Consider the following 19,898-nt stretch of genomic DNA (forward strand, 5'->3'; position numbering starts at 1 on the left):
GATGTGAGATGAGACACTTGATGGCAAAGGCAAATGAGAGCATCTTGGCGTGGTCGAGGCAAGAACGCTCTGAGCCTGACAGTGTCCAGAATGGCCCAGATGAACTGAAGAGTTTGAGAAAGGTTAAACTGGGATTTTGGAAAGTTGACTTTGAACCCTAAACATTGGAGAAACATAATAGTCTGTCGGGTCGCTGCAATAACCCCTTGTTGAGAGGGGGCTTTGATGAGACAGTCATCCAGGTATGGAAAAGCTTGAAGTCCCTGGGTACGGAGGGCTGCAGCCACCACCACCAGACACTTTGTGAAGACTCTGGGGGATGAGGTGAGTCCGAAAGGAAGAACTCTGTATTGGAGATGAAGATTTCCCACCCGAAATCTTAAATATTTGCGAGAGGCTGGATGAATCAGGATATAAGTGTAAGCCTCTTTGAGATCCAGAGAGCATAGCCAGTCCCCCTGATCATCAGGGAATACAAGGTTGGTAAAGAAAGCATCCGAAACTTCTCTTTGACTAGAAATTTGTTGAGGGCTCTGATGTCCAGAATGGTTTGCAAATCCTCCGTCTTCTTTGGGACTAGAAAATAACGAAAATAAAAGCCCATGTTATTGAAGGAGTGGAGTTTTTTGGCCAAATGAAGCTGAACTGAGGCCTTTTTCTCCACTTCTTTTTCTCTTTCTGTTCTTTCTTTTTTTGTCTCGTTGTCTCCTTTGTGTGGTTTATGTGCTGCATGGATGACGATATGTACATGATTAAGGCCTTGTAGTGTTGCAGAGTATAGATCACTTTTCAGATAGGGTTTTGATATTAAGTGAATAAGTTGGTATTAACTGACCCTGATCCTTAGGTATAGCGATTTAGTGGGACAAATTTTTCCCCAATGTCATTCTCTACTGTATACTGTTCTACAACATTGGGTGCCTAAATGTGAAAGCATGCAACCCAAAACAGGGAAAGCCATAGAAGAGGGCATCAGCAGGTCATGAGATTTCCAAAAAGTTGCATGCAGTGTGTAGAATATTGGGTTTCTGCGCCTAACCTGGGAGCAAAGATTTACATCAGGTTTCAGTAGGCGTAAATCTGGTATCATTTTCTAGAATTCCCTCATCATGTGTAGTGCAGATATTTTTCTTTGTCAACCTGATTATAAGCTTCATGAGAAAAGAAAAACTGAATAGAAAAAATAAATAAAATAAAAAAGAGCTTCAGTTATAAAATAGAAAAGGATACTGCACATGACACAGCTAAACATTTTACATGCATTTTTCAAATTGGTTTATGACTATGAAGACGTGTTATCAAAATACAAAGCTGTTTATTTTTAGCAGGACCTTCAGCCCTTGAAAACCTTATTCAGACTTGAATTTTAACAATATCTAGTCTTTGAAAAAATGATACGATTATCTATCACATATTTCTAAAAAAAAAAAAAAAAAAATCAATTTTCGGAGGCATCGAACTAGATAGGCGCCTATCCAGGCAGGATTAACCAATAGGCCAAGTAGGCACGTGCCTAGGGCCCGAAATGGTCAGGGGGGCCCGATGAAGGAGGGCATCAACATTGTTTTTTTCCAAATGGCGATAGACCCCTCCAGCATCGATCGGCAACACGGGCCCCCCCGATCAGTAATGTGCCCCCCCCCATTGATGGAAAGTAAGACAAGCAAGCAACGCGGGTAAGAAAGGCAACGGAAACTGTAATTTTGCAAGCGGTGCTGCTTGCCCAAAGCTTTCCTCTGATGCTGCTTCCTGTTTCTGCCTGGGCGCATGGTGGGGTGGGGCAGGGCCTAGTGTATTTGTGTGCCTAGGAGCCCTTGACAAATTAATCCTGCCCTGTGCCTATCGAAATTGAACAAGCTCAATTAAGCTTTTTAATCAGCACTGATTGAAACATAGGCCCTATCACGAAAGCGGGTTTCTGTAACAAGGCGCCTCTAAAAATTTAGGCGGCCTTCAAAAAAATAGGTGCTATGCCTGTTAGGCGTGGGCATGGCTACGTGTTAGGCACCTTACAGAATCGCTGCTCTTAAGCGCTCAACTAGGCGCCTAACATTTAGTTGTGCCTAGAGCCGGCCTATTTATTGGGCGCCTCCAAAATAGGTGCCGCTCAGCGGGATTCACTAAATAGCACCCAATTGTGCTTCAATCATGCTGAACGGTGCCTATATCGGCACTTCTTATAGAATTTGCCCCTATGTATAGAATCACGCCTAGTGGCACCTAACTCAACGTCGATAGGCGTCATAATGTTAAGCGCTGGCCTAACGACGCCCGAGTCATTCTACGTCCAAAATCCGCCCATAACCATACCTACTTTTCAGGCAGATGCTAGTAGGTGCCGTGTCAAATTCTGTGTGAAACTTAAATTAATTGGTTTTTAAAAAGATTTTAATGGTGTTTTCAATGATCACACCATTTAAGCCAATTCAAAAATTTTAGGTTTTGCGTGGAAGTGCTGTCGATCTAGATACCTACTTGCACCTAGCTGGGCACCATTTGTAGAATCAGAGCCTATTATTCTATGACCTAAATGCATTATTGGCCCTTAAATTTAGGCACCAACTTGTAGAATTGCCATTTAATGGGCATGTACATGTTAGCAATTACAATGTAGATCTGTCCCCATAATGCCACTGAAAATTCACGGAGAGGATACAATTAGCAGCTGCCCTTTGAACATTAAAAAGTTGTGTTAGGAGGTAGAAGAGGAATAGGCTTTAGGATCTCTACATTTCAGCTCAATGACAAACACCTACATGAAACAGACGGAGATGAACAGAAAGTTCTTCATTGAGCTTCCTATAATAAAGAAATGACGGGGTTCTAATTTTGGGGATAAACAGGAGATGCAGCAGTATTGTTTATAGACATACATTGGAATTGGGAATGGTCTGAACTGTGTACATTTCCAAAACGTATCTTTACAAAACCACATCTTCAAAAACCAAAGAATTGAAGTATAAAATGTTTCATGACACATTATACATCTTTCTAATTCTTCTATAAAACATTTAACAATATTACAAGAAATTGAGTATCATAGAATACTGCTTTTGTAATCAGTTATGGACATCATAATTAAAAAACCCCACTTTTCAACAAGTATACAATATTCACTTCAAAATTAACTTGTTAATAAAATATGTGCAAAACAAGCGAGCCTCTATGATTTAGTGAAGTATATTGTTTTCTTTATATATATTTTACAAAAGAAAGAAAGAGAAGCCCAAACAGTTCTCAGAAATGTGTCTCTTTTTCTGTGATTGCTGAGATATTTCCGTCCCCTTTAAGTTTGGCATCACGGTCATTTATCGTAGTGGTGCAAGTGCTGGCGGTCAGCTTTCCCCTCATTTTCAAGTCTGCACTGGGTACTATCAACTTTCTACATTTCTGGAGATGAAAGCAGCAAGAGAAAGCATGCAAAGGAGTGAAAAATATAAATATTGAAGTACTCGGCAACATACCTTAACATAATATCGGGTCAATCTTTCAAACCACATATATAACACTGACCACATAGGTATGTGTTTTTTAATTCATACTAGAAAAGATTAATGCTATGTGATAATGCAATTAACATATGCTTTTTAATACAAGGCTTATTTTATGCAATGGATCCTGCAGTAAATAGCGCACATTAATGGACATTAGCAAATGACCCTTTCAGTGGTCAAAGTTACACATTCTGAAAAGAGGCTTAGGAGGCAAATTAGACACTTTAAATCTGTGTGCTTAGTATTCCTAAGATGGCAACTGAGTGCCATGAACCTGTTGGTACCTAGACGCACAACTCACACTTTTCTATAAGATTGGCACCAAACCTATACCACACTCCCTTTGCAGTTCCACACTAAAACACTGAGGCCCAAATTCTCTAAATGGCGCTGTTGTGGTGGGGGGGGGGGTCACCTTTAAAACGTCCGCCGATTGTGTGACAATCAGGCGAAAATGCTGTTTAAAGAATCGTTGGTCAGAGTTTTTCCAAGGCCCTCATTTCCGGCGCCTACCTTTGAAATGAATAGCGCCTCATGCCACTTTCATAAAGTGCCTATGGAGGTTTGATTTCTGTGATGGTTTTTAGGTGGCAGTAAGTGCCTTGGAAATCAGTTTAAAATGTTATTTAAATGGCATTTTTCACTTAGCTTAGGCACCGATAGTAGGGTTGCCAGATTTTCCAATCAGAAAATCTGGACTCCTAGAACCGCCCCCCCCATCCCCGCCCTGTAATGCCCTAATCCCGACCACAATCCTGCCCTAGTCCCGTCACCTGCTCTTGTCGGCCGGAGAGGAAATCCGTGCATGCGCAGATTTCCTCCCTGCCCAAAGCGATTTGAGGAGGCTTTTCAAAACCTGGACAAAGTACCGGGTTTTGTAAAGCCATCTGAATCCCCTGGACATGTCCTCAAAATGAGGACATATCTGGGGAAATCCCTACCGGCACCTATAAAAAGCTGGCACTGATTATAGAATATGAGCCTTAGGATAGTGCATAAGTGCAGTTAAACACCTAACTGCCATTTACCCCTATTTGGGCGCCTTCTATCGTCTATTTTTCAGTACCTAATGTTTGTTGATTAATTGTTGTCTAATTTGTGGTGCACTATACAGTATTACAGGGTTAGTTTATAATCAGCTCAGTGTGGTCTAATAAGGAGCTCCTAGTTATAAATGGCAAAAAGTCATGTGTAAATAGTGGTATTTTAGTCATTCACATGCATAAACCAGAATTTGAGGGCATGCACTGTACCGGTGGGCATGCACATGGATAGAACACATGTAAATGATAGATAACTATAATTTGGCTTAAAACTAGATATGGCCATTTACACCGATTATAGGGCTGGAGTAAGTTCTCACGTCTTAAATGCAAGTGCATTTTTGGACAGCCCACTTGTACTAGTATTCTACAAAGAAAATTGGAACTGAGCATGTGTGAGGAGTGCTGGCATTGATGGCTGGAAAGGAGGTCATTAACTTCTTTACTGCCGAGGAAGCACTGGATCAGTTTAGGCAGCAGATATAAGAACATTAGAACATAAGCAATGCCTCTGCTGAGTCAGACCGCTCACGCGGCGGCCCAAAAGGTCCAGGACCTGTGCAGTAATCCTCTATCTATACCCCTCTATCCCTTTTCCAGCAGCAAATTGTCCAATCCTTTCTTGAACCCCAGTACCGTACTCTGCCCTATTATGCCATCTGGAAGCGCATTCCAGGTGTCCACCACACGTTGGGTAAAGAAGAACTTCCTAGCATTCGTTTTGAATCTGTCCCCTTTCAACTTTTCTGAATGTCCTCTTGTTCTTTTATTATTCGTAAGTTTGAAGAATCTGTCCCTCTCTACTCTCTTCATGATCTTGTAAGTCTCTATCATATCCCCTTTAAGTCTCCTCTTCTCCAGGGAAAGGAGACCCAGTTTCTCCAATCTCTCAGTGTATGAAAGGTTTTCCATCCCCTTTATCAGACGCGTCGCTCTCCTCTGAACCCTCTCGAGTAACACCATGTCCTTCTTAAGGTACGGCGACCAATATTGGACGCAGTACTCCAGATGCGGATGCATCATTGCCCGATACAATGGCAGAATAACTTCTTTCGTTCTGGTAATACCCTTCTTGATTATGCCTAGCATTCTGTTTGCCTTCTTAGCGGCCGCTGCTCACTGTGCCATTGGCTTCATTGTCATGTCCACCATTACCCCCAAGTCCCTTTCTTGGGTACTCTCATTTAATAACATCCCTCCCATCGTATAGTTGTACCTCGGGTTTCTGTTTCCCACATGTAATACTTTACATTTCTCAACGTTGAACTTCATCTGCCATCTCGTCGTCCATTCCCCTAGTTTGTTCAAGTCCCTTTGCAATTCTTCGCAGTCCTCTTTAGTCCGAGCTCCACTAAATAGTTTGGTGTCATCTGCAAATTTTATTATTTCGCACTTCGCCCTGTTTCTAGATCATATATGAATATATTAAATAGCAGCGGCCTGAGCACCGAGTCCTGGACCTCTCGTGACCCTTCTCCAGTCCGAGTAGTAGCCCTTCACTCCTACCCTCTGTTTCCTATCCGCCAACCAGTTTCTGATCCATCTATGTATGTCTCCTTCCACCCCATGGTTCTTCAGTTTCCGGAGTAGGCGTTCATGGGGCACCTTGTCAAAGACTTTTTGGAAATCTAGATATATGATGTCTATGGGGTCTCCTTTGTCCATCCGTTTGCTAATTCCTTCTAAGAAGTGCAATAAGTTCGTTAGGCATGATCTCCCCTTGCAGAAACCATGTTGGCTAGTTATCAGAAGTTCGTTTCTTTCAAAATGTTCATCGATGTTTTCTTTTATCAGTGCTTCCGCCATTTTCCCCGGAACCGAGGTCAGACTCACCGGTCTGTAGTTTCCCGGGTCACCTCTTGATCCCTTTTTAAAGATGGGCGTAACGTTGGCTATCTTCCAGTCCTCCGGGATCACGCCTGTTTTCAGGGATAGATTGCAAATTTGCTGCAGTGGTTCCGCTATCTCCTTCTTTAATTCCTTCAGAACCCTTGGATGGATTCCGTCCGGACCAGGGGATTTGTCAGTTTTTAGTTTTTCTATCTGCCTGCGTACATCTTCAAGGCTCACTTCCATGGATGTTAATTTTTCTGTTTGATTTTCATTGAAGAATTGCTCAGGTTCCAGTATGTTGGATGTGTCTTCGTTTGTGAATACAGACGAAAAGAACATGTTAAGTCTTTCTGCCACTTCTTTGTCCTCCTTCACCACTCCCTTCCTGTCTCCGTCGTCCAGCGGTCCCACCTCCTCCCTAGCCAGTTGCTTCCGTTTAACATATCTAAAGAACAGTTTGAAATTTCGTGCTTCCCTGGCTAGCCTCTCTTCATACTCTCTTTTGGCTTTTTGAACCACTCGGTAACATTCTTTTTGATACTTCCTGTGCTCTTTCCAGTTCCTCTCAGTTTTGTCCTTTTTCCATTTCTTGAATGAATTTTTCTTATTGCCTATCGCTTCCTTCACTATTTTAGTTATCCACACCGGGTCTTTTGTATGACTCTTTTTGCACCCCTTTCTGAATCTGGGGATATACAGATTTTGCGCCTCGCTTACCGTGTTCTTGAGAAAAGACCATGCATGTTCTACCATTTGCCCTTTTTAGCAGGGTTTGGGCATCCTTGCCAACAAAGGTAAGATTCTTAATGTGGCAGCATGGGGGGGGGGGAGGATAGGAAATGTGTTGACCATCTGTCCATCCTGGGCCCCCAAAAAATCAAATGTTAGTTAAGCCTCTGGTATCCAGCATTTCCCTTCTGCTTCCATGGGCTTATAGTCCATTCACTGTCAGTATCTCTTCTGTGACCCTGTTCCTCTCCTCTCATTTCTCATTTTCCTTCTTCCCCCAACCCTCCCTGATCTGGCATCTCTCCCTACCTTTGTTGGCCTAGCATATTACTCTATCCCCTCTGCCCCCCCAGTCCAGTATCTACCCCCTATCTCTCCCTCCCATTTGGTCCAGGTCACTCTCTCCATCTTTCTCGCCTTTACTTTCACCTACCATAGGTCTAGTATCTATCCCCTTCTCTTCAACTTGCGCTTTACTCCAGGTCTGTGCCCAGGTCCGGTTTCTGTCTAACCCTTTGTGCTGTTCCTCCAAATACTGCACTGCTTCATCTGCAAAAACTATGGAAGTTGCATTATTGAGACAGAATGCACAGAAGAAAGGCTCAGCCAGCAGAGTGACAGCTTTCACGGCAGCATTTGGAGGATCAGCAGGGGAATAGTGAGGGCTAATCAGATCCAGATACAAGAGTCGTGAGGAAAAGTCAACCATACAGCAGTGGGCAATCCAAAGCAAACTTTATTTTCCCAGCAGCATAGACAACACTGATAGTGTTTCGGCAATTCTGCCTTTGTCAAGAGTCTCTTGCCAAAATAAATATGTGTGGTTCCTTAGTTTGCAATTCACATTTGGCAGTTTTAGAGAAATTGAAAGAAAAAAGTCCCCTGGCAACAGTGCACATGATAATGTCACATGATGCCAGACCATGGCAAGGGGGGGGGACAGGGGGAGGAGAAGAGAGAGTGCAACTTCAAGCAGCCCTGGGCATTCTGCCGGGCTTGCTCAATAGTAGCTATGCCCCTGCTCAGTTGTACATTAGCTCCAAAGAGAATGACATGGTTACAAAATTCATCACCATTCCCATCCCCGCGAGAAACCATCCGGTGTCATTCTTTAGTATCTATCTCAACATCATTCCTTCTACACCAGCATTCTTCAATGCAAGGCTTGAGGGCAAGGCAATGCAAGGCTTGAGTGGCTCTGCCCATTCATACTCTGATTCTTATGTGAGCCAAGTATAGGATAATGAAGCCATTGTGACATCACTGATCAAGTTGACTTTGAGACATTATGACATCACAATTTCAGCTCTGGAATGTTGCTACTCTTTGGGTTTCTGCCAGGTACTTAGGATCTGGGTTGGCCACTGTTGGAAATAGGATACTGAGCTTGATGGATATTTAGTCTGTCCCAGTATGACAACACTTACAGTCTTATGTTCTAACCATCCCGTGTCATTCTTTAGTGTCTATCTCAACCTCAGTCCTTCTACACCAGCATTCTTCAATGCAAGGTTTGAGGGTCAGTGGCTGTGCCCATTCATACTCTGATTCTTCCCTCTCTCCTTAAATAATGACATGGAGATGGTTTCCCCCGGTTAGCCATGTGGACAGGAACGGTGATGAATTTTCAAATTCTGCAACAGAGACTACATTTTTAAAATAATGAATTACTGCTATATATTCCACTATCAACATCCCAAATGAAAGCAAAAGTTCCTATAAGCAGAGTTACTTACCTCTAAAATTGTTCCTTCTGTGTGCCACAATTTGACAATGATCCATAAGGGAATACAGACCATAGATGATAAGGCCATCATCCACCCTATCCCATAACCCCAGTCTGGATATGTATAAACATTGTTATATTTTAGAGGCTTATATTTAACTAGGAAAAAGATGAATATCCCCTGGAATAAAAACATAAAATATATTTCAATACACCTGAAAACAATCAAAAAAGCAAATGGGTAAAACAAAACAAAAACAATTCAGTGATCTGGAATATCGGATACTCAGCCTTTCCATCAGATCAATTTTCTATTCATAACACATCTTTCAAATGAAGTAGAGATGCTGAACTTTCCAGTATCTTAATCCAGTTTAAAATACAAGCAGTTTTTACCAACAATGGAGTTGATGCAGGAAGCTACTAAGGGCCGGATTCTGTAACCGGCACCTATGTCAGTGGCTGTCAAAATAGTGGCAGCTAATTGTGTGCCAATCACTCAAAAGCATGTGTTACAGAATAGCCCCTAAATTCAGCCAAGATAGGCAGCTGAAATGTAGGCCCGGAAAATCCAGACCTACATTTCAGCCACCTATCTATGCCACTGTGAGATCCTAAAGTCAGGCCGCAGCAGTCATAAGCTGATCGCGGTAGGGGAAGTTATCCCTGATTAGCTGAGCCGGTAGTGTTCCCTGAAGCCATGGCTTTGGGAAATCCTGCTGGTTCAGTTGATGGGGGTGATTACCCCCATCATGATCAGCTGAGAGGCTGCCACAAGGGACCCCCCTAACTGTGATAGGCAGAAAGAATGCCCACTCCCTCCTGCCGTAACCCCGAAGTATACATAAACACCCCCCCAACTATAACAAGCAGGAGAGATGCCCATTCCCTCCTGCCTGGAGGCCCCCCAACTCATGACCTGCCCCAACCGCCTATAGCCCCGAACCTCCCACTCCAGCACCTTCCAAACCACCACATCCCCAAACCCCCACCGAACTCATGGCTCCCCCCTAACCACCGATACTCTTGACACTCCCCCAAGCCCCAACCCCCCATAACTTTTGTAGTATGGCTGGCTAAAGGGATGCTTACACTATCCAGTCAGTAGATCTGCTCCTTCTCAATGGCAGGCCTTCCCCTTCCCGTGTATCCTGGGATGCACCAGGGAGGGACCTAAGACCCTGATTGGCCCAGGCACCATACGAAGGGCCTTAGGCACCCAGACCCATCATAAGAACATAAGAATTGCCGTTGCTGGGTCAGACCAGTGGTCCATCGTGCCCAGAGTCCGCATACGCAGCAGTCCTTAAGTCAAAGACCAGTACCCTAATTGAGCCTAGTCTTACCTGCGTACATCCTTGGATACACTGGGAGGAGCCAAGGCCACGGCTTTGAGGAGCACTGATATCTCAACTGATTGGGGATAACTTCCTCTGCTGCAATCAGCTTTTGGCTGCTGTGGCCTGATTTTAGGATCCTGCGATGGCATAGATAGGTGGCTGAAATGTAGGTTTGGGTGTAAGTACTAATTGCACAGAAGGCACAACCACTGAATGGGAAATTTATAAGATTTCCCTGAACATATCTTCCTTTTATAGGACATTTCTGGGCATCCAGATGGCTTTTCAAAATCTGGCATTTTTTATGGGTTTTGAAAAGCTTCCAGCTAGGAGTGACGTCAAGATGGCATCTGCACATGTGCGGATATAACGCGGTGACATCATGTGTAAGTGTATGACATCATATCACACCAGCGTATGCACAGATGTCCTGCCAACAAGTGAATAGGTTGAGGGGGGTAGGGCTGGTCTGGGGGTTGAATGGTTCAGAACTGGGCAGGCACAGGTGGAACTTGGCGGGCCTGGGGCGAGGCCATGTGTCCAGATTTTAGTTCCGGATAATTTGGTGATATTGCTGAAGGACTGTTAAGTAAGATTTGCATCTCTGTGGATGATACCAAAATCTGCAATAGGGTAGACAGCCATGATTTTATGGAAAATATGAGGAATAGCCAAGCAAAGCTTGAAAAATTGTCTGAAATTTTGCAGCAAAGATTTAATACTAAGAAATGCAAGATCATGCATTTGGGCTGCAAAAACCCGAGGAAATGGTACTGTTTAGGGAGAGAAGAACTTTTGTGTTTGAAAGAGGAGTGGGACTTGGGTGTGATAGTATGTGATGATCTTAAGGAGGCCAAATAGGTTGAAAGGCAATGACAAAAGCTAGAGGGATGCCTGGGGAGAGGTATGGCTAATCAGAAAAAGGAGGTATTGATACTCCTGTACTGTATAAGACTCTGATGAGACCTCATTTAGAATACTGTGTACAATTCTGGAGACCGCATATTCAAAAAAATATAAAGAGGATGGAGTTGGTCAAGAGGAAGGTTATTAAAATAGTTAGTAGTTTTTGTTGTAAGATGTATGGAGACAGACTTGAAGATCTCAATATGTATACTTTGGAGGAAAAGCAGGAGAGGAGAGATATGATAGAGATGTTTAAATACCTATGTAGCATAAATATTCATGAGTTGAGTCTCTCATTTGAAAGGAAGCTTTGGAATGAGAGAGCATAGGATGAAGTTAAGAGGTGATAGGCTCAGAAGTAATCTAAGGAAATTCTTTTTTACAGAAAGGGTGGTAGATGTGTGGAATAGTCTCCCAGTAGAGGTGGTGGAGACAAAGACTGTGCCTGAATTCAAGAAAAGGTAGGAAAGGCATGGGGGGTCTCTTAGGGAGAGGAAGAAATAGTGGATGCTGTGGATGGGCAGACTGGATCAGCCATTTGAACTTTATCTGCTATCATGTTTTCTATTCATCTCATAATTAAATAGCTTGTGAATACTTACAGCACAGATGCCAGGAGTAAACAGCATCCAACACCATTTTATTAATACAAAAGGTCTATATCCAATCATATCTTCTATATTATCATAAAAACGATTACTTCCTGTTGGAGGCAAAAAAAATATACAGAGTGAACTGACAAAATTTTGGCTTTTATGTTAAAATTTATATGTATCTTCATCAAGTGTTGTCATTGATACAAAGGTTGGCAAATATGGTACCCCAGTAATGAATATTTGCTCATAAAGCTTGCGTTGGCTAAAGAATCGCTGATTGCTATTGGCTGAATATACTGAATATCTCTTAAGTACCTGTTTTTGCACGTTTCAAATGTGAATATGACTTGTAAAATGAGGGCCTATATCACATATTCAACTTCCTTTCAAAATCTAATGTTAGCAGTTGAATTGAATGTTTCATGGCAAAATACATAGCCTATAGTGTAGGAGTAGCCTAATGGTTAGAGTGGTGGTATGGAAACCAAGATGTAAATACAGCTTCTTCCATGCTCCTTTTCACCTTGTACAAGTCAGTTAGCCCTCTATTGCCTCACATTGTAAACCCTCTTGAGAAAAGAAATACCTACTGTACTGAACTGTAACTTGGATTTTGAGAAGTATAAGTAAGCAAATCTAAATTCAAGAAGTATGTTCGTGAAATATTTTATTTATTTATTTATTCATTCATTCATTCATTAGCTTGTCCTCCCAAAGGAGCCCAGAACGGGTACAATTATATTAAGTAAAAACAGGTAGTAGAAATGAAATAGCACTATAATTCAAGAAAGCTTGAGACAAGCACTGAAGATCTCTAGTGGAGAAAAAGGAACTATAGAGAATGGACTGTTAGTTTGGATGGGCTGACTATATGACCATATATGTTTTTCTGTCATTATTTTTATTTTTCTAAATGTGATTGGATAGGAAAGCAGCTCTTTTGCAATCTTCCCCATCCCATGTGCATCTCACTTCAACTCCCTCACCCCATCCAGCATCTCTCCTCTTACTTCCTCTTCTTGAATCCAATATCTCCTTCTTTCTTCTCTTTCCCCACACTGTCTTCAGCAGTTCCCCCTTTTCTCTTTCCCATGTCCCAGTCCAGCATCTCTCCTTCTCTTCCATAACTCCCATGTAGTCCAGCATTTCCTCTTCTTTCTTTCTCATCCCTTCTTCCAACGTCCCTCATCTGCTCTTCTCTAAGCTTCATGTCTAGAATCTTACCTTTCCTTCCCACCTAAACCTCCTAGCCTAGCTCTTCCTTTTTCTTCAGCTTCCTATTTACATCTTCCCTTCATTATTTCTGCTGTCCAGCATCTCTCCTTTTCTTCCCTTTGCCACCTCTCTGTACCTATTATCTCCCCTTCTCTTCCCTTTGTGCTTCCTTGTATAAACTCTCTCATTCTCTTCACAGTTCAGTTTTATTTAATATACCACAAATAAAGTTATTTAAGTGGCTCACAAGTCAAGCAATAATTAAAACTGACAGGGGTGTATGTGGAAACAAAAGGATGTGTGGGTTACAATGGGAAGGGAAAGGGATTGGGACTTGTACACCACCTTTTTGTAGTTTTACATCCACACTCAAAGCAGTTTACATACAGGTACTTCAAGCATTTTTCCTAAAAAATACTACAAGTAATCAAGGGCAAGGATACAAAAGGTGGGAAAGAGTAATTAAAAGTAGAGAAGGGACAATAAGGGTGCAATCTTGCAGCAATGGGAAAGCAAAGAGGCAAGGAGCAAGTCATCTATCATTTAGGTTCAGCTTTAAGGATAGTCAAACTATGAGAATAAGAGTTTTGTTTGCAAGTGGAGAGGGATATTATTCCAAAGATGAGGAGAGACAATTGAAAAAGAGGATTTGCTAAAGGAGTATGAACAAATTTGAAGGTAAGTAGGTACTACTAAAAGGTGTTTTTAGAATAGAGTGTATAACACAATTAAGAGAGTATAAGATAATATGTTTGAACAAGAAGGCAAAGTACCTCATGAAAGACTCCTGAGGAAATTAGAAAGTCATGGGATAGGAGGTAATGTCCTATAATGGATTAAGAACTGGTTGAAAGACAGAAAACAGAGAGTGGGTTTAAATGGTCAATATTCTCAATGGAGAAGAGTAAAGAGTGGGGTTCCCCTTGGGTCTGTACTGGGACCACTGCTATTAACATATTTATGAATGATCTAGAGATGGGAATAACTAGCGAGATAAATTTGATGATGACAAAAAGTTGTTAAATCGCAAGAGGATTGTGAAACATTGTAAGAGGATCATGTAAGAGCAGGAGACTGGGCATCAAAATGGCAGATGACGTTGAATGTGAACAAAGTGATGCATGTGGGAAAGAGGAACCCAAACTATAACTACGTGATGCTGGGTTCTATGTTAGAAGTCACTGCCTAGGAAAAGGATCTAGGTGTTACTGTTGAGGATACATTGAAATCCTCAGCTTAATGTGCGGCGGAGGCTAAGAAAGCAAATAGAATGTTAGGAATTATCAGGAAAGGAATCGAAAACAAAGATGAAAATGATATAATACCCTTGTATTGCTCTATGGTACGGCTGCAACTTGATTACTGTGTGCAGTTCTAGTTGCTGTATCTCATAAAAGGATATAGCGGAATTAGAAAAGGTACAGAAAAAGATGATGAAATGATAAAAGGTTTGGATGTCTTCCCTATGAGGAAGGGCTAAAGCAGCTAGGGCCCTTCAGCTTGAAGAAGAGACAGAGTAGGGGTGATATGATAGAGGTCTATAAAACCCTCAAAATCAGGAAGTAATCAGAAGGGGACGGGATCGAGACCAGCAGAGTCTATAGTGACTTGACAAGATGGAAGGCTCCCGCAGCATCTGGCTTCTTCATTACCAGACAGTTTTAGTGGTACCGGGACCGAAAGCAGAGCTCATCACAATCCAGATGTGCCGCTGACTCCTCAACTCCTCCCTCCTCCTCCTGGTGGCCGGCAAACAGCATGGATGACTGTCGTGGCCACTGGCGGAAGGAATCAGCAGACTGCCTCACATTTCGGGCCTGCCCTGGACTCATGACTCCGTTCCCCACAGTCAGACTCCTGGTAGGTTTAAATTTTGATTTTTTTTTTTGTTGTTAGAGAAGTGTAGACTCAAATATAAACTGATACCCCAATTTTTGGTCCATTTTTATGGCCCAAAAATCTCGGTTTATATTCGAGTATATACAGTATGTTAAAATACAGCAGTCTCAGCACAGACCCCTGGGGAACACCACTATTTACCATATTCCACTGAGAATATTGACCATTTAAACCTACTCTCTGTTTTCTGTTTTTCAACCAGTTCTTAATCCATTATAGGATGTTGCCTCCTATCCCATGGCTTTCTAATTTCCTCAGAAATCGTTCATCATTTACTTTTTCCTTTATTGTTATCTCTCCTATAACTATTGTAGTTCTACCCTTTTTTTCCATCATGTTTCTGTTTGTAAACCGTCCATTATTCGTTAGGTTTGTTTTAACTTTAATTGTTTGGTATTCCCCATTTCTATGTACTTCGCTTAGAAATTCTTTTTATAAGTGTTTTTATCAAATTTTAAATAAACTTGAAATTTTGTTAAATGCCTTTTGAAAATCCAAATGCACAATATCAACTAGGAGGTCTGCAATTATTTTAAAGATGCTTTTAGTTAACTGTTTTTTTAGGTTATTTTATTTTGCTGTTTTATATCCTATGATACAGATTATGCTGTTCCTCGTGAAGAGTGTTTTGAGCATGTAATAAATTGAAATAAGAGAAATAGATTTATTATCATATTTCTAGATCACTTCTCCCCAGAAAAACAGCGGGAAACACTCCATAAAATCATTACTAAAATGACTTACCATAAATCCAACCTATGCAGACACATTCAAATATAGCAACAAAAAGGAGGCACATTCCACTAGCAGCATATGAATCAAATAGTTGGAAAACGTACATCCCACCCTGGGAAACAAAAATAAAACAGAAATCAGCACTAGACTCTTGATGAGAACATGTCACATTACAAGTATGACTTTAACTGAGGTTCAAATGTTTCCAATCTGATTGGTTTTTTTGACAGTTTACTTATCATGTCCGGACTTCCCTGGACATATCCTCCTTTTGAGGACATGTCTGGACGGCTTTTCAAAACCCAGCACTTTGTCCGGGTTTTGAAAAAAAAATTGCGTCGGGAGGAGGCATCCACGCATGCACGGATCCAATGCAGTGATGTCACGCACAATGCGCATTGCCTCCGCGGATGCCTCCCTGCCTGAGGAACAGGCAGTGAGGGCAGGGCTGGGGGCGGAGCTGGGGGCAGAGATGGGTGGAACTGGACAGGCCTGGGGGTGGGGTCTGGATTTTACTGAGATAAAATCTGGCAACCCTATGCTGGACTCCTTCCATAATAAGATGCAACAATTTCCAAGTGATTTGTCTTTGTGAAAGCACATTTTCCTTAATGCTTGCATCTTGCTAGGCCCTTTCACTATAGTGCATTTGCATAGTCTGAATTCATGGGGGGGGGAGAAACTCACAAAGAAAACCAACCACCACTAAACAAACAAAAAACTGCAAATAGAACCCAAATGAAAAGTAGATGGTCCTTGAAATTCTGGTGATAGAGCAGTAGTTTGTATCTGAGCCTTCTGAGACATGCGCATGGTTCCTTCTTAATTGGTTCACTGTTGCTGCACAAAGAATCAAAACCTTGAAAGACTGCTAACTTCTTAAGCTCCTCTCATGAATATGCAGATGTCCTTAGAAGAGACGGCTGTGACACAGTACATTCATTTGCAAACAAGTCTTATGAACTCTTAGCAACATAATAGAACATCGACGAATCAAATTGTTCCCAATGGAATCAGCCTCATAGGGTACTTATTGTACCATGTTTCTATAATGCTTTTCTTCTCTCCGTAATAGACCTTCCATTCTCTAATGCACTGGAATTGTTATTGAATAGATTTAAAGTAATTAGGTGGCCTACAATTCAATGTATTGTAAAAATTAAAATATTGTGTCCGTCAAGCAAGTGGCAGAACATCTGAGTCACTAATAAGCCTCTTGTGGGATTGATATTTCACACACAGCGAGCCCCCCCTTTTTTTGGGTTACAAGTGGAAGACTCCAGCTTCAATATAAATTCTGATAAATCACAAGGCAGAACATTCTCCGGACTCAGGGGTCTCTCATACGAAGAAAGACTGGGCAAGTTGCAGCTCTATTCTCTAGAGGAGCGCAGGGAAAGGGGTGACTTGATTGAGACAATCAAGTACGTCACAGGTCGTGTCGAGGTGGAAAACGACATATTGTTTCCCAAGGGACCTTCGGTCACAAGGGGGCACCCGCTCAAACTCAAAGGAGGGAAATTTAGTGGCGACACCAGGAAGTATTTCTTCACAGAAAGGGTGGTAGATCACTGGAACAAACTTCCGGTGCAGGTGATCAAGGCCACCAGCGTGCTCGACTTTAAGAATAAGTGGGATATTCACGTGGGATCCCTACGAGGGTCGAGTTAGGGAACTGGGTCATTAGCACTTAGACTTAATGAGGTGGGTCAGTGGAGTGGGCAGACTTGATGGGCTGTAGCCCTTTTCTGCCGTCATCTTTCTATGCTTCTATTCAGGACCTAATGAAGGTATTCTTTTCACACTGTAATGACTTTTTGAATCCTCTCTTCGCCACAACCCATCAATCTCTGAGAAAGGCAAAGCCTGCAAATAGAAAGGCTGTCTTACAGCATGAGACACCCAACAGGCAGTTACATCTGTTCCAGTGTAGACTGTCTGAATTGGTGACAAGCAGACAATGGTTATTAGTCAGTTTTTAGCAGACAGAGCTGGATAAGTACATTACACTTCTCCCTCCCTATTCACTGTGATAGGGGATTAACAGAACCGCAAATACTGAACATGTTATGTGCAGTTTTCTATTAAAGATAGATAGATAGGGAGGGTCATTAGAGTGGGCAGACTTGATGGGCCGTGGCCCTTATCTGCCGTCTATTTCTATGTTTCTATCGTGAAAATGGTGAAACCCGCAAATAGCATGGTGGCCTGTTTCTGAAGGAGAGGCAAAACACGGTGAAGAAAGTGCTGGGAATCGGCGATTTCTCTATGCAAGCTGATGTAATTGGGGGGGAGGAGCCAGCAAGCTAAAAACCATGAATAATCGAAACCACGAATGCTGAAACCATGAATACGGAGTGAGAAGTGTAATCTTACAGATATTGAAGCGCAGTACTCTGCTTACTGTACAGTATCCCTGCTGAATTCTAAGATACCAATGCATAGTTCTATTATCTGTATGTCACAAACATGTTTAGAGGGTATCTTTCCCTCCCCAATTCCTACCCCCTGACCCTTTTAACACAAAGGGGCCCTTTAACTAAGGCACACTAACTGATTTAGCGTGCGCTAATCAATTTAGCATGCACTAAAGATTAGCAGGGGGGGTGCTTGCAAATCGAAGCGCGCTCGGTTTCCGAGGCGCCGATTTTGCAAATGTTTTGCTCGTCTTGCAAAACACTCGCAAACCGGTGCACTCGTAAACCGAGGTACCACTGTATGAGGAGAGACTGAAAGCCCTGAATATGTATACCCTAGAGGAAAGGAGAGACAGGGGAGATATGATTCAGACGTTCAAATACTTGAAGGGTATTAATGTAGAACAAAATATTTTTCAGAGAAAGGAAAATGGTAAAACCAGAGGACATAATTTGAGGTTGAGGGGTGGTAGATTCAAAGGCAATGTTAGGAAATTTTACTTTACGGAGAGGGTAGTGGATGCCTGGAATGCGCTCCCGAGAGAGGTGGTGGAGAGTAAAACTGTGACTGAGTTCAAAGAAGCGTGGGATGAACACAGAGGATTTAGAATCAGAAAATAATATTAAATATTGAACTAAGGCCAGTACTGGGCAGACTTGCACGGTCTGTGTCTGTATATGGCTGTTTGGTGGGGAGGGCTTCAATGGCTGGGAGGGTGTAGATGGGCTGGAGTAAGTCTTAACAGAGATTTCGGCAGTTGGAATCCAAGCACAGTACCGGGTAAAGCTTTGGATTCTTGCCCAGAAATAGCTAAGAAGAAAAAATTAAAAATTTAAATTGAATCAGGTTGGGCAGACTGGATGGACCATTTGGGTCTTTATCTGCCATCATCTACTATGTTACTATGTTACAGTGAGTGAGCACTAACTCAGCCTAAGCAAACAAATCACATATTAAGCAAATAACTGCATGCGTGGAGTGAGTGGTAATTTATAGTTTATTTATTTATTTGTATCCCATCTTTCTCAAAGTGGGTCACAACAAATACACACAGAAGAACATAAGAATTTCCGCTGCTGGGTCAGACCAGTGGTCCATCGTGCCCAGCAGTCCGCTCATGCGGCGGCCCCTAGGTCAAAGACCAGTGCTCTAAATGAGCCCAGCCTCACCTGCGTACTTTCCAGTTGAGCAGGAACTTGTCCAACCTTGTCTTAAATACCTGGAGGGTGTTTTCCCTTATAACAGACTCCGGAAGAGCGTTCCAGTTCTCTACTACTCTCTGGGTGAAGAAGAACTTCCTTACGTTTGTACGGAATCTATCCCCTTTTAACTTTAAAGAGTGCCCTCTCGTTCTTTCTCCCTTGGAGAGGGTGAACAACCTGTCTTTATCTACCAAGTCTATAATAATGCCAATCTAGATAAGGGCATTTACTCCAGCTATATGGCTCATGTACGTGGTTATGCCTAAATTATACGCATGTATTGGCACTTTACATTGCCTACTTTCCTTTATAACATAGGCTCCAAGTACTTTTGCTTTTTGGTAGAAACATAGAAACATAGAAAGATGACGGCAGATAAGGGCTACAGCCCATCAAGTCTGCCCATACCATTGACCCCCTTTTAAGTCTACTGGCCCCCTTAACTCTACTGACCTGCTCTATTAAGTCTATATCCTAGCGACCCTATTCATTGATAGGACTCTCGCAGTGATCCCACATAGGTATCCCATTTATTCTTGAAGTCTGGGATACTGTGGGCCTCGATCACCTGTACTGGAAGCTTGTTCCAATGCTCTATCACTCGTTCCGTGAAGAAGTACTTCCTGACGTCTCCACAAAACTTCCCTCCCCTGAGTTTGAGCGGATGTCCTCTTGTGTTCGAGGGTCCTTTGAGAAGAAAGATATCATCTTCCACCTCGACCCGTCCCGTGATGTACTTAAATGTCTCAATCATGTCTCCCC

The 19,898-nt window shown here is 42.3% G+C and overlaps 1 protein-coding gene across 11 annotated transcripts in view; it reads right to left on the reverse strand.

The window, feature by feature from the left end:
* The window catches only part of SLC6A11 (solute carrier family 6 member 11), a 287,446-nt gene that overhangs the window by 20,308 nt on the left and 247,240 nt on the right, over positions 1 to 19,898 (reverse strand). For 10 of the 11 annotated variants that reach the window (XM_033926542.1, XM_033926538.1, XM_033926539.1 and 7 more), the window contains 4 exons: positions 15,526 to 15,628; positions 11,674 to 11,774; positions 8,836 to 9,006; positions 2,008 to 3,390 (listed from right to left, as the gene is read on the reverse strand). In XM_033926542.1, the coding sequence (XP_033782433.1) occupies positions 3,238 to 3,390; positions 8,836 to 9,006; positions 11,674 to 11,774; positions 15,526 to 15,628 (528 nt within the window). In that variant the 3' untranslated portion in view covers positions 2,008 to 3,237. Of the gene's footprint in view, positions 1 to 2,007; positions 3,391 to 8,835; positions 9,007 to 11,673; positions 11,775 to 15,525; positions 15,629 to 19,898 lie in introns of those variants that run through there. The other variant, XM_033926541.1, reaches the window with a different exon arrangement.

This window comes from Geotrypetes seraphini, chromosome 17, assembly GCF_902459505.1.
Source record: "Geotrypetes seraphini chromosome 17, aGeoSer1.1, whole genome shotgun sequence".
Taxonomy (NCBI): domain Eukaryota; kingdom Metazoa; phylum Chordata; class Amphibia; order Gymnophiona; family Dermophiidae; genus Geotrypetes; species Geotrypetes seraphini.